Source organism: Eulemur rufifrons, chromosome 25, assembly GCF_041146395.1.
Source record: "Eulemur rufifrons isolate Redbay chromosome 25, OSU_ERuf_1, whole genome shotgun sequence".
Lineage (NCBI taxonomy): Eukaryota > Metazoa > Chordata > Mammalia > Primates > Lemuridae > Eulemur > Eulemur rufifrons.
The window spans coordinates 17,102,715-17,115,302 of NC_091007.1; the positions used below are offsets into that span (position 1 = coordinate 17,102,715).

The 12,588-nt window shown below is 42.6% G+C and overlaps 1 protein-coding gene across 2 annotated transcripts in view; it reads right to left on the reverse strand.

Moving 5' to 3' along the window:
* Positions 1 to 701: 701 nt before the first annotated feature.
* Positions 702 to 12,588, reverse strand: part of PRTFDC1 (phosphoribosyl transferase domain containing 1) — a 91,405-nt gene continuing 79,518 nt past the window's right edge. The window contains exons 5-9 of one of the 2 annotated variants that reach the window (XM_069458851.1): positions 8,450 to 8,467; positions 6,994 to 7,076; positions 6,534 to 6,580; positions 3,529 to 3,605; positions 702 to 1,981 (exon numbers count right to left, since the gene is read on the reverse strand). In XM_069458851.1, coding sequence (XP_069314952.1) covers positions 1,934 to 1,981; positions 3,529 to 3,605; positions 6,534 to 6,580; positions 6,994 to 7,076; positions 8,450 to 8,467 — 273 coding nt within the window. In that variant the 3' untranslated portion in view covers positions 702 to 1,933. The remainder of the gene's footprint in view (positions 1,982 to 3,528; positions 3,606 to 6,533; positions 6,581 to 6,993; positions 7,077 to 8,449; positions 8,468 to 12,588) is intronic. The other variant, XM_069458852.1, reaches the window with a different exon arrangement.

Below are 12,588 nucleotides of genomic sequence, written 5' to 3' on the forward strand. Positions count from 1 at the left end.
AAAAATTGCAGGCGTAATTAAACTTCTTGTGTATTTAGTAAGCCTTCCTTTTTCCGCATTAACTATACAAGTCCTCATCGTCTCGTGAAGTAAATCAATTTCCTTTCTAATTTGAATAAACATAGAGTCTTCAAAAATGATACTGATGCTTACTAAAATGTAGCATTTTTAAGAAAACATTTTAATATTGTATACTTGATGGATAATTTTATGTTTAAAATCAAATGTGTGCCTGGATTTTTCTATATAAATGTGGCATTGTGGAAAACTATGCTTAGAGTATTAATTTTGATATTTTCAGAAATTGTCCAGTTGCACAGAATTATAAATCTACAGCCTGGGTACCAATTCTTCTATCAAACAAAGCTAGAAGGGATTCCCCTGGCTGGTTTACCCCTGGGGATATCTGGGTGTGGTTTGTTTTCTTCTCGGACTAAAACAAAGATCTGCAGGAAAATCTTTTACAACTAAAATTTCTTGTTCTTACAAACAAGCTTAAGGAGGAAAAAAAAAAAGCAGATCTCGCCTGGCTTAATTGTTTGCTTATATTAACGCATATATTGGATTTAATCCAGGTTAACAAAAATAAAGCCACAGTATAGGTATATGGAGTAGTATATTTAAGCTGTTGGCTCGAGTACATTTTAACAGCTAAAAGTATATAAAACATATGAAGGCGGAAGAAAAACAGTAAGCAGTTGTAAAACATAATAAGTTTTCTTATTCTTTATTAGTTTAAAGGAAGCTAGAACCTAATAACAATATGCCACATACGGTTCAGAACCAAACAAAGGCTGCTTAGTTATTTATTTTGCATTTGCTTTTTTTAAGGAAGTGAGAAAAAACAGCTCTATTGGCACTCAAGTTTATTTTCAATTAAAATCCCCATAAATTAGAAAATGTCTCATATAATGGGGAAACGGCAAAAAAAAAACTGTTATTCAGAAAAAACTTTCTTAAGTTTGCTTGTTTCTTATAGCACCTTGGATTTTGTGATCAGTCTTATAAGGACACTTAAAACATAATTCAATCTGTTTTCATGTTTAACGCAGTACGTAACTGCGTCTTGTCTTTTGATGCAAATAAGAAGAAAAATTTATGCTCGCTTAGTTTTGAGCATTGAAAACACTCCCCCTCAATTCTGCCATTTGTTCATGTCCCACATGAATAAAAGGATGCAGCTTAGAAACCAGAGCCTGGCTGCCATTGTGTTTTTGCTAATTAAAATTCAGAGTATTAAACACAGTTGAGTACGTCCATGCACACACCACAGACCGTCATCACATACCGGAAGCTCGAACCAACAGTGCTGAGCAAAGGCTCATTTCATAACATCATTAAGATTCATTGTGCACCGCGTTTCAGAAAGGCTTTGTCAAAGCAGATAATAATGGCCTGTCAGATATGCGCAAACAAAAATTTATATCAAATTGTCCTTTTCCAGCCCTTTTCTTAGTATGGGAACCTGGTTGGATTCCTAATATATGGCGCTCAGGGCTTAAGTGAAAGGATTTCCAGGTTTTGAATACTGTGAGAGTATTACCAAAATAGAGTATTAAAAAAAAGTTAAGTGAAAAATGTTGGAGTAACTAGCTGAGGGGACCTTGGGAGTGGCAATAAGCTTAATGACTGAATCACAACAATGGAAGTGTGTAGCTCAGGAGTGTGAAGGTAGATAGCGCGGATGAGTCATAAGGCGGAGTGTTTAATTTGCAACAAGTCAAATAAAAGCATTGCTTTCTTTTCCTTGAGAACCTTTGGTACCCCTTCTATGATAATCTCAGAAAAGAGAGCGCGCTCATTGAAACATGTTTTTTTCCTTTTATGTCCTGCTGAGCGAAGACGCCTGGAGAGACACAGTTCCCAGCTGGCCTCCTGAGTGTGGCCGTAAGAATGCTGCTGTCTGGCGATTCGATGGTGAGAACTGACATCTTTAGACGCGATACTTTTCTTTACCGTGTTCATTGATCACGCATATGTGCTGAAACAATAGAGCATTTAAACGCATCAGTTTCTTAACAAAATAGGAGGCACGGACAACGCGAGGTAGTCATAACAGAATACCATCCTGTAACCGGCTATTGTTCCTTTAAATATACATGTGTGTGTGTTTACAGGTGTGCGTAAAATCTAAATAGACCCATTCACATGCTTGACAAAAAGTTCTTTGTTGTTTTGGTTTTGTGCCCTATCCCGAACCTGGCTCCCTGGGTCTCTAAAACCCCCGAAATGGTCAGGGAGCAGCGCGTTTAGCCCTGCTGGAAACAGAAGTCTCCCAATGGCAAAAGGACAACTGCTTCGGTGCAGGGAGAGATAACGATGATAAACACAACATGAGCTCTTATTCGACCCTTTTTGGGTGGCAAGAGATGTGTTAGGAATATTTTGACTGCAAGCAATAGAAATAGAGTCAGGCTAATGGAAGCAAAAAAGGAGGGATTTACTGAACGTATACTGGGGTCGCTCACGGAATCCAAGGAAGAGGTAAACCATGAAGCAACCGGAAGGTAGGAACTAGGGTAGCTCCAGAGCCTTTAGCCCACGGTGCTTGCAGATGCCCTAGAGCACGGCTATTATAGTGGCTAAAGTCCCCAAACCGCTGGTCTCTGTGACTTTCGGTTTAAGTTGCTAATTCCCAGGAGAGAGAGACTGATTGGTCCACTCTGGGTAAGATGTCTACTTCTAGATCATTCAGTGTCAGTCAGGGTCGCACAGCTGGGGCTCCATGTCTGTGTGTTGGGACACTCCCCCCACAGGGGGAATAGCTGTGAGAGCTGCATGCCACTGTAATTGGAACCTGCTAGATTTCCAGGCCGGACACAGAACAGTGAATAGAACATTGGATATTGTTATGGTCGGCCAGGCACATCAGCGACTATGGGAGAGAATAAGCATCCAGCCACAGTTCTGCATTTAGCGTCCTATTTCTTTTTTTTTTTTTTTTTTTTTTTTTGAGACAGAGTCTCACTCTGTTGCCCAGGCTAGAGTGAGTGCCGTGGCGTCAGCCTAGCTCACAGCAACCTCAAACTCCTGGGCTCAAGGGATCCTCCTGTCTCAGCCTCCCGAGTAGCTGGGACTACAGGCATGCACCACCATGCCCGGCTAATTTTTTCTATATATATTTTTTAGCTGTCCATATAATTTCTTTCTATTTTTAGTAGAGATGGGGTCTCGCTCTTGCTCAGGCTGGTCTCGAACTCCTGAGCTCAAACGATCCGCCCACCTCGGCCTCCCAGAGTGCTAGGATTACAGGCGTGAGCCACCGCGCCCGGCCTAGCATCCTATTTCTTTAGTACAACGTAGACAGAGATGGTCATCATTGGCTTGCATCATCCCAACGCCTGCCTTGCAGAACGGCAGCGGGAATTGATTGGGAGCATGGATGCAAAGTGCCCACCATATTCCCAACGTAGAAGACACTCAATAAACAGCAATCATCGTTACTACTCTTTCAGTGATTTGTTACATTGGTAAGTTACCGTTAAGTGCTTATGAAAAGGAGGCTGGGGATTTGCACGCAAGACTTACATTCAGATCTCTGAAGTATTCATTGTAATCTAAGGCATATCCCACCACAAATAAATTCGGAATCTCAAATCCAGCATCTTAGCAGAGAGAGAGAGGAGGAAAAAAAAAAAAAGAAAAACAATTTAGATTATGTAAGTTTAATGCTACCATAGGCTGCTGTGGGCTCTCCAACTCGGAGGACCTTTCATTTAGGCTGAAGGACGTGAGGAAAGTGTGAGCGGAGTGCGGGATGGGCCCAGGAGGGTCCTGGACCGGGTGACAACTCAGGGACAAAGGGCAGACGAGCCAGCGCATGATGAACGGCTGAACGCCCAGTACACAGCGCCGGGCTCAGGAAGCCCAGCAGGTAACAAGAAGCATGTATGAGTTGGTCACGTGGCCCTGGTGTTCCAGAGCAACGGTGCATAATGACAAGATGCCAAAGGAAACAGTCCGAACAGCACAAAGGGAACTTCAAGCAGAAGGTGTTACAATACTGCAACACGTGGACAGGTGCTAGGGCCGTGGCAACCAGGAAGCAATTCTGCCACTGTCCCCAGCACCTCGGCTGGTTAAAGGACCGGAAGGCGAAGACTGGGAGACGAGATGAAAGGAGATGGGCTTGTTCAGCTTGCGGAAGAGACCGCGGGAGGGTTAGTTCAACGCTGACCTTTGGGTCCACAGTACAGAGGATATCACTTAGCTCTTCACTGAGGACAGAAAGAGACAGGAAACGGATTTAAATGCAGTGCAGGGCACTCAGGTTAAGCAAAAGCAGAATGTATTGAGAAGAAGATGATTTTTATTGGAGACGATTCTTAAAGAACAGACAAGAGCTTTCCTTTCTCAGAAGTCTTAAAACAGAATAAATGTGTCTTGGTCCAGTGATTTTCAAACTTTTTCCAGTGTTTTGGAATCTAAGTTTGTGCATTGCAGTATTGCGGACAAGAGAGATGTACCTGCTTACTTCTGTGAAACTGTACTTTGCGCAGTTGGTGGACTTACAGCACGGACAAGGTTATCTCCGTGGTGACTACGACCCAAGATGTTTTCACATAGAGAAACCAACTGGTTCCTGCTCACAGAAAGTGCCAGAGGCGAGGGACTTATATTCTAGAGGATTGCATGGTGGGGCCACTTGTTCGGAAGCCCATTTGATTCCTCCAAACTGCGGATTTTCTTGAAAAAATAAAATAAAATAACCAAAGAGGAGAAGCGAGAGCAGAAGAAAAGATGTCAGAGGTTACACACTGAGCATAAAAGAAAGGGAAAGGAACATGAGAAAGGAACAGAGACGTCCAGGCAGAAAGAAGAAACAGCGATTCTGAGCTAGCGAAAAGCATATGAGTAAGTCCCAGGCAACCCTGATTGTGACCAGGGTTGGAGCAATGATGACTTCACCATGAGCAGCGCGATCCCTCCATTAGCCCTGGCAACTGAGACTGGGAAAATGAGAGCCCAAAGCTGGTTTCAAAGGCCAAACCTTGAGATGTCAAAGAATCCAAGCAGGGCGATGGGTCAGTAAGACAGGCAGGAATCAGAGGGACCTATGACTCGCTAGCAAACGAGGGCAGCTCCTCCTACACTTCTATCTGCAATTGCAGATGCTACTTGCAGATGTGGCCCAAGTGTCCCAGCAGTGACTGGAACCAGACTGCCTGGGTTCAATACTGACCCTACACTTACAGCTATGTGACCGTGGCAAGCTATTTAACCTTGCTGTACTTAATTTCCTCATCTGTAAAATGGGTATAGCAACAGCACCTACCTTTAGAGAGCTATTGTGAGGATAAAATGAATTAATGTTTATACAGCTCTTAGAACAGTGCCTGGCACATCCTAAACTCCTAGTGTCCGCTGCTATTATTTTATTAATGTTGTTATAAATGATACGACATGTTTGAAATGAAGTGGGTATGTTTGAAGTGAATGTTTTTCAACTTCAGTTAAACTCTTATCTATACAGTAAGTATCTTATACTGTTTCCTTAGAAAATTTCTGTTTAGTAACCTCCTGCCATCTTCACTACATCCACATTATATTCCCGAAGCCGGGAGCCGACAGGAATAAGCTACTGGGTCTCTCTGAGCAGAAGTGACATGGTCTAGAGTTAGCATTATACATCCAGCACGGGAATGACACCTGTTTTTAGAATAAAGCGTCATTGGCTGAATGTCCCTGGTACATTACCCACCCGTACCGTGCTTCTCTTTCTCCAGTGTTTGTTCAGCTTGCTGAGAACTGAAGCCAAATTATCCCAGGGGCTTTAGAGCAAATGTAACTTATAAAAATCAAGCTGAATTCTGCCTATGCAAGTAAAAAAAAAAATCGCCTCTAGTGTTAGAATAATAAATAATCAGGCTGCTTGTTTATCCTTCCTGGCATTGGACCTAGTCTCATCATGGGGAGGAGTGAGGAGAGTGCTCTAGATGAAGAGAGCCTTCCAGAACACACGTCTGAAGTCAGGTGTGACGATGGTATCTGGCGATATCTGCTCTGCCAACTCTCTGTGTTATGGAACCTTTGTTTGGAGGTGGTGAGGCGACGTCTCAGATGTCCCCTGCTGTGTGCTAAAACTCAGGCTTGCTAAAGGTCACCATTGTGCATTGTCTGGTGACAGTTCCTGATGATGGCAGGAGACTCCCTCTAAACCTCTGTGGCACACCTCTCCGTGCCTGACTGGTGGGAGCAGGGCCAAGGCAGGAGTCCTACGTGTCTGAATCAGTCCAGCGAGACCCCCTGAAACTTTTCAGCTGAATTCTTTGGAGTTAAGGTGCCGCGTAAAACCTAAAAATATATAATTCACAAAACGTTGTTTTTGTGAAAGATGCATAAGAACATTTAAGACTCTCATTTCAAAGGGTTCTATCCCCCTACCAAAGCAGGGAAGACCAGGAGGAATCTGTGGGACCACCGGCCCTACGTAGCTTCTAGCGCACATGGAACACTGTCAAAGAGAAAACCGAAGATTCTTAAACACCACCCCGGAAAACCAACCAACGAAACAAAACCCAAAAAGCACTTACAGTCGGGTCTAAAGCCATCGCTTCGGGATGTTCTCTTCACCAACAAACTACCGATAAAAAAAGATGTGTTAGTGACCGCAGTAAAATCTCTGCGAATTGCAAATAGAATTAAACATCATTCAAGTCTGTACTTAAAGTACGGAAGTTGCTCCTGCGGCTCTGGCTAAGAGGAACGGACCAGAGCCATTGCACCGGGGCTCCTCCGGCTGCTTCTGGAAACAGCCATGGGAGGCACAGCAAAGAGGGGCTTGAAACACAGCAAAGCATGTCCTCTTTCCTCTCCTCTCTCCAGCTAGCAGGCAAATGGGCTATTTTTCCACGTGATCAAACTATAACACCCCAGGGCAGAAGGTCATTGATTTAGCACATATCACATCCTTTGCAAAGACCTGTGTTAGCGTCCCCTTTGGGCTTGCTTGGAAGACCAGAGCTCGCCATGCCGTGTGGACGTCCGACTCACCTGGCCACCTTAATCATGTTGGGCTTGTACTTCTCTATGCTGCTGAGCAGGGCTTTCATGGTTCTCCCAGTTCCAACAACATCCTTTGCAAAGAAGATACGCAAATTCAACACAATGCATTTGAGCAGCATGATAGATATTTCACCCGGGGAGAGATTCCCTATTAAAAATGCATGCTAATTAGAAATGCCATCCAATCGAAGTCAAAGCAGGAGGCAGAGTTGGTTATGATCTTTTAGATAGGTGCTTGCTTTCTGGAAACTGAGTTTTGGGGAATCTGCTGGTGAATGTTTCCTCCTTGAATCCTTCGGCTGTGTGGATGGGCTAAATGTAGCTTCTGAAGAGCACTCGGGCTCCTCGTTGAGTATATTTGGACTCGTGCAAGCACATTCAAGGACTAAATTTGGCCCTGAGGTTATGTAACACAATACAAGACGCATGAATTTTCATGGACATGCACATCTGAATACCCTGAATGGATAAACACCGCCCCCTGGTCGTCCCCACTCAATAGGGGATTCTGGGGCTGGGAAGTGAGATGTGTCTGGGCAGCAGCTGGTGACAGCCTGTGAACTCTGAGGGTCCACGGTGACAGTGAACGCAGGCTCATCTCCGCTCGTGAGCTGCTGCACAATTAGAGGAGAATGGGCAGCGGCGATTTATTGTCCTTAGGACAGAAATCAGCTGTCTGGAGCCGATTGTCCAAACAACAGCTCTGAATTTAGCAAGGGTTGGGCGATTCATTTGGTTCGAGGGTCTCCTTCATGGGTTATGTTGAGCCAGGACTGCAGACACACATGGCGCACGCGGGCAATTGTGTAACAAAAGCTTGAAAACAGCACCCCTGACTCTGTGCCAGCTGATAGATAAGACAGGCGTGTCCCGGAACAAAACGTGGCCATTTGCTGTATCAGTCCACTACTGCCACAGGGCTTACACTCGCTCTTTCCTTTTTTAACAGAAACACGAATTTAAAAACAAATCATCGCTTTCCCCTAGATTGCGATTTTTTTAATTGATTGTATATGCAATTTTGATGCTGAAGGTATTTGCGAATTGCTAGAAGTCATTAGAGGTCATTAGCAAGAACAATGCATTCAGGGTAAAGAGAGTTTTAAGCTCGGCTTTACTAAATGAAATGCATTCGGTTTGTTGGGCTAGTTTCCCCTTCTCTGAAAATGTCTGATTCACAACTAGGTATAAGAACCAATTTAGAGATACGTGAAATTGCATATAAAGAAAGGATCAAGTACCTCACAACTATGATTGCAAAGCTTTTATTCTAAGTTGTTTAAAGCCAGGGATGCTAGTTGGCTCCAAATCCATAAATCTGGAGAACAAGGCACACAGTGGGGACTCAAGAAATCCTTGGACAATATGACAACACGTTCTACACTTTAAAACTCACCGTTAGATTCTTTCAACTTCCAATATGGAAAAGGGAAAGCCAGCTTACCTCAACAATGAGAACATTCTGGAAGAAACAAAACCCGTATTTTAGAATATGATGCCGATCTGGCTCACAAGATAAACACACATTTTGCTTCCAGCTAGAATTTCACAATTTGCTTAGCTGGTCCTACCCCATCCGTCTAATCCAAATGATTAGAGGCAATGTAGATATTCCAGATTCATTTTAACCGTTCCCTGGGGATTACTTGGTGGGACAATATTAGCATCTATATTCAGGTTAGGAGCAGGCTTACCTTAGGGCCCGTTACCTGTGTGAAGAGCTATCCACAAAGTCATCCCACTTCAATAACTCCGCAAGCACCCCCACCCAGCATTCCTCTGGGATGCAGAGCTTGCTAAGAGTTACCAGCAAAACAAGGCAACATGAACCGAATCACTAATGGAGACCGTGCTCTGTAGGTGGATTACGGATTCAGCTGTGACAGCCTTGTTCCTGCAAAGCCACCCAAATCCCTGAGGACTCTGGATTTACTCCCAGATTGTCAACCCTCAGGAAGGGAGCGGGGCTATAGAAAGGGCCGGGTGGGTGCCGGGTCTGTATTTTTAGTGAGATGGTTAGGTCCCTCGCTACATTCTTCTACTTCTCCCGTAAGAACACTGATTATATTTCATTTTAATTTCTTGTCTGATATCTGTCTACCCCACTCTCCTCCAAACTCCATGAGGTGGGGATCATGTTTGCTTTGCTTACGATTGCATTTCCAGACCCTAGCATAATGCCTGCCTGTAGATCCTCAATAATTATTTGTTGAATGAAGGAATAATAACTGATTAACCTTATTAATGCGTGAAAACCAACCAATTAATTTGATTAGCAATTACATATCAATGCTGTTCCACGAAATTAAAACACGACCGTGTTCATAGGACATTCCAATTAACGAAATGGGGAGAATACTTCTTCAACGTCACCGTGTTTTTCTTTCTTTAGATGACCTTTAACTTATCCCTATGATTTATATAATGCTGTAAAATCAAATAAAATATTACACATTAGATAACTTACTCAGGTCTAATGAAAGATTAAATTAATGAAAATGTTAACCACCCAACCAAACCACCAATGAACCAACCCTTTTAACTTTGCACCATAGGTCAAATGCATGCTTAGGTGGAAATATACTTCCTAGAAGTGTTTTTCTCACAAGTACGGCATTTTTATTCATTAAATCCATTCAAAAATCTTAATTTTATTGTGAAAATGTAAGATTATTTTGTCCATTGTTTAAACAAGTTGTGCCATTATAGCCTCTACTCTAAGAATCACACCAACAGGGAAGTCCTGTTGGTATTTTAAACACGATTTGCTATGATCTTAACCCTCCAGCCACAGCGGTTGGTTAGAATGTGCATTTTTAGTTTGAATGAGGCTTACCAACCAGGCCTATGAACAAACCAGAATACTTGGAGAATGTTGTGGTTAATTTAATTTCCTGGTTCACAATCTCTTTTTGTTTCAACTTTATAAAGAAAAAGCTTTCTGAAATGTGTTCGTCTGCATTCTTGCCTAATTAAGGAGAGTGCACTGAATGTAATTAAATCCTTTTTTTTTTGACAGTTCAGAACCTTGCATAACAAAAGAGTCATCTTTGAAAAGATTAGCTTCAACTCTTCGACACAGTGGTGGGTGGGATGTGCGACTTGGATATTGTCAAAATTACTCAAACATATTTTAAAATCAAAGTAATGCATCCAACATGTTTAGAATCAAATAGATCGGAAGGCTTTTTTTTTTTAATCATAATTTTTTTTTTTTTTGAGACAGAGTCTCACTCTATTGCCTGGGCTAGAGTGCCGTGGCATCAGCCTAGCTCACAGCAACCTCAAACTCCTGGGCTCAAGTGATCCTCCTGCCTCAGCCTCCTGAGTAGCCGGGACTACAGGCATATGCCACCATGCCCAGCTAATTTTTTTTTCTATATATATCTTTAGTTGTCCAGCTAATTTCTTCCCATTTTTTTAGTAGAGACGGGGTCTCACTCTTGCTCAGGCTGGTCTCGAACTCCTGAGCTCAAACGATCCTCCTGCCTCAGCCTTCCAGTGTGCTAGGATTAGAGGTGTGAGCCACTGCGCCTGGCCAGATTAAAAGGTTTTTTTTTTTTTGAGACAGAGTCTCACTTTGTTGCCCAGGCTAGAGTGAGTGCCATGGCGTCAGCCTAGCTCACAGCAACCTCAGACTCCTGGGCTCAAGGGATCCTCCTGTCTCAGCTTCCCGAGTAGTTGGGACTACAGGCATGCACCACCATGCCCGGCTAATTTTTTCTATATATATTTTTAGCTGTCCATATAATTTCTTTCTATTTCTAGTAGAGATGGGGTCTCGCTCTTGCTCAGGCTGGTCTCGAACTCCCGAGCTCAAACGATCCACCCACCTCGGCCTCCCAGAGTGCTAGGATTACAGGCGTGAGCCACCGCGCCGGCCTGAAAGGTTTTTAAAGAAAAACACCTGCCTTCCACTTCACCTCTCCTCACTCCCAATTTTGTTCTCTAGAGACAGTCACTTTTAACTCTTTCAGCTGTTTTTCCGTATTTCTTAAAAATATATCTAATAATATGTTTCATATAGCTATTACTGTTTTAAAAAACATATTTAAATCATTTATTGATTTTTTTTAGGTTGCATGTTTTTAAAAAAAGGCTTAAGTATACATGCGTGTTCATTTTTATTATAGAAAGTTGTGGATAAAGGAAAAGTTTTTGAAGGAAATTAAAAGTGCTACTTCAGTGAACACAAGAATAAGAAAGCAAAACAGCCTTATTGCTGATATGAAGAAAGTTTGAGTGGTCTGGATAGAAGATCAAACTAGCCACCACATTCTCTTAAAAGCTAAAGCCTAATCCAGAGCAAGGCCTTAACTCTCTTCAATTATTTGAAGGCTGAGAGAGGTAAGGAAGCTGCAGAAGAAAGGTTTGAAGCTAGCAGAGGTTGTTTCATGAGGTTAAAGGAAAGAAGTCATCTCTCTATAACATAAAAGTGCAAGGTGAAGCAGCACGTGCTGATGGAGAAGCTGCGGCAAGTTCTCCAGATCTAGCTAAGATCACTGATGAAGGTGGCTACACCGAACAACACATTTTCCATGTAGACAGAACAGCCTTCTATCGGAAGAAGATGCCATCTAGGACTTTCATAGCTAGAGAAGAGAAGTCAATGCCTGGCTTCAAAGCTTCCAGGGACAGGCTGACTCTTGCTAGGGGCTAATGCAACTGGTGACCTGAAGTTGAAGCCAATGCTCATGTATCATTCTGAAAATCCTAGGGCCCTTAAGAATTATACTAAATCTATTCTGCTTGTGCTCTATAAATGAAACGACAAAGGCTGGATTGCAGCACATCTGTTTACAGCAATTTGCTGAATATTTTAGGCCCACTCTTGAAACCTGCTCAGAAAACAGATTGCTCTCCTTGACAATGTACCTAGTCACCCAAGAGCTCTCTGATGGAGATGTACAAGAACATTAATGTTATTTTCATGCTGCTAACGCAACATCCATTCTGCAGCCCATGGATCAAGGAGTTATTTTGACTTTCAAGTCTCATTATTTAAGAAACACATTTTGTAAGGGTGTAGCTTCCATATATAGTGATTCCTCTGATGGATCTGGGCAAATTGAAATTGAAAACCTTCTGGAAAGGATTGAAATTGAAAACCTTCTGGAAAGGATTCACCATTCTAGATGCCATTAGGAACATGTGTGATTCATGGAAGGAGGTCAAAATATCAACATTAATAGGAGTTTGGAAGAATTTGATTCCAACACTCATGGATGACTTTGAGGGCTTTAAGACTTCAGTGGAGGAAGTAACTGCAGATGTGGTGGAAACTGCAAGAGAACTAGGACTAGAAGTGGAGCCTGAAGATGTGGCTGAACTGCTGTAATCTCATGATCAAACTTGAACAGAAGAGGAACTGCTTCCTGTGAGTGAGCAAAGAAAGTGATTTCTTGAGATGGAAACTACTCCTGGGGAAGGTGCTACGAACATTCTTGAAATGACAACAAAGGATTTAGAATATTATATAAACTTAGTTGCTAAATGGTAGGGTTTGAGAGGATTGACTCCAATGTTGAAAGAAGTTCTATGGTGGGTAAAATGGTATTAAAACCCATCACATCCTACGAGAAA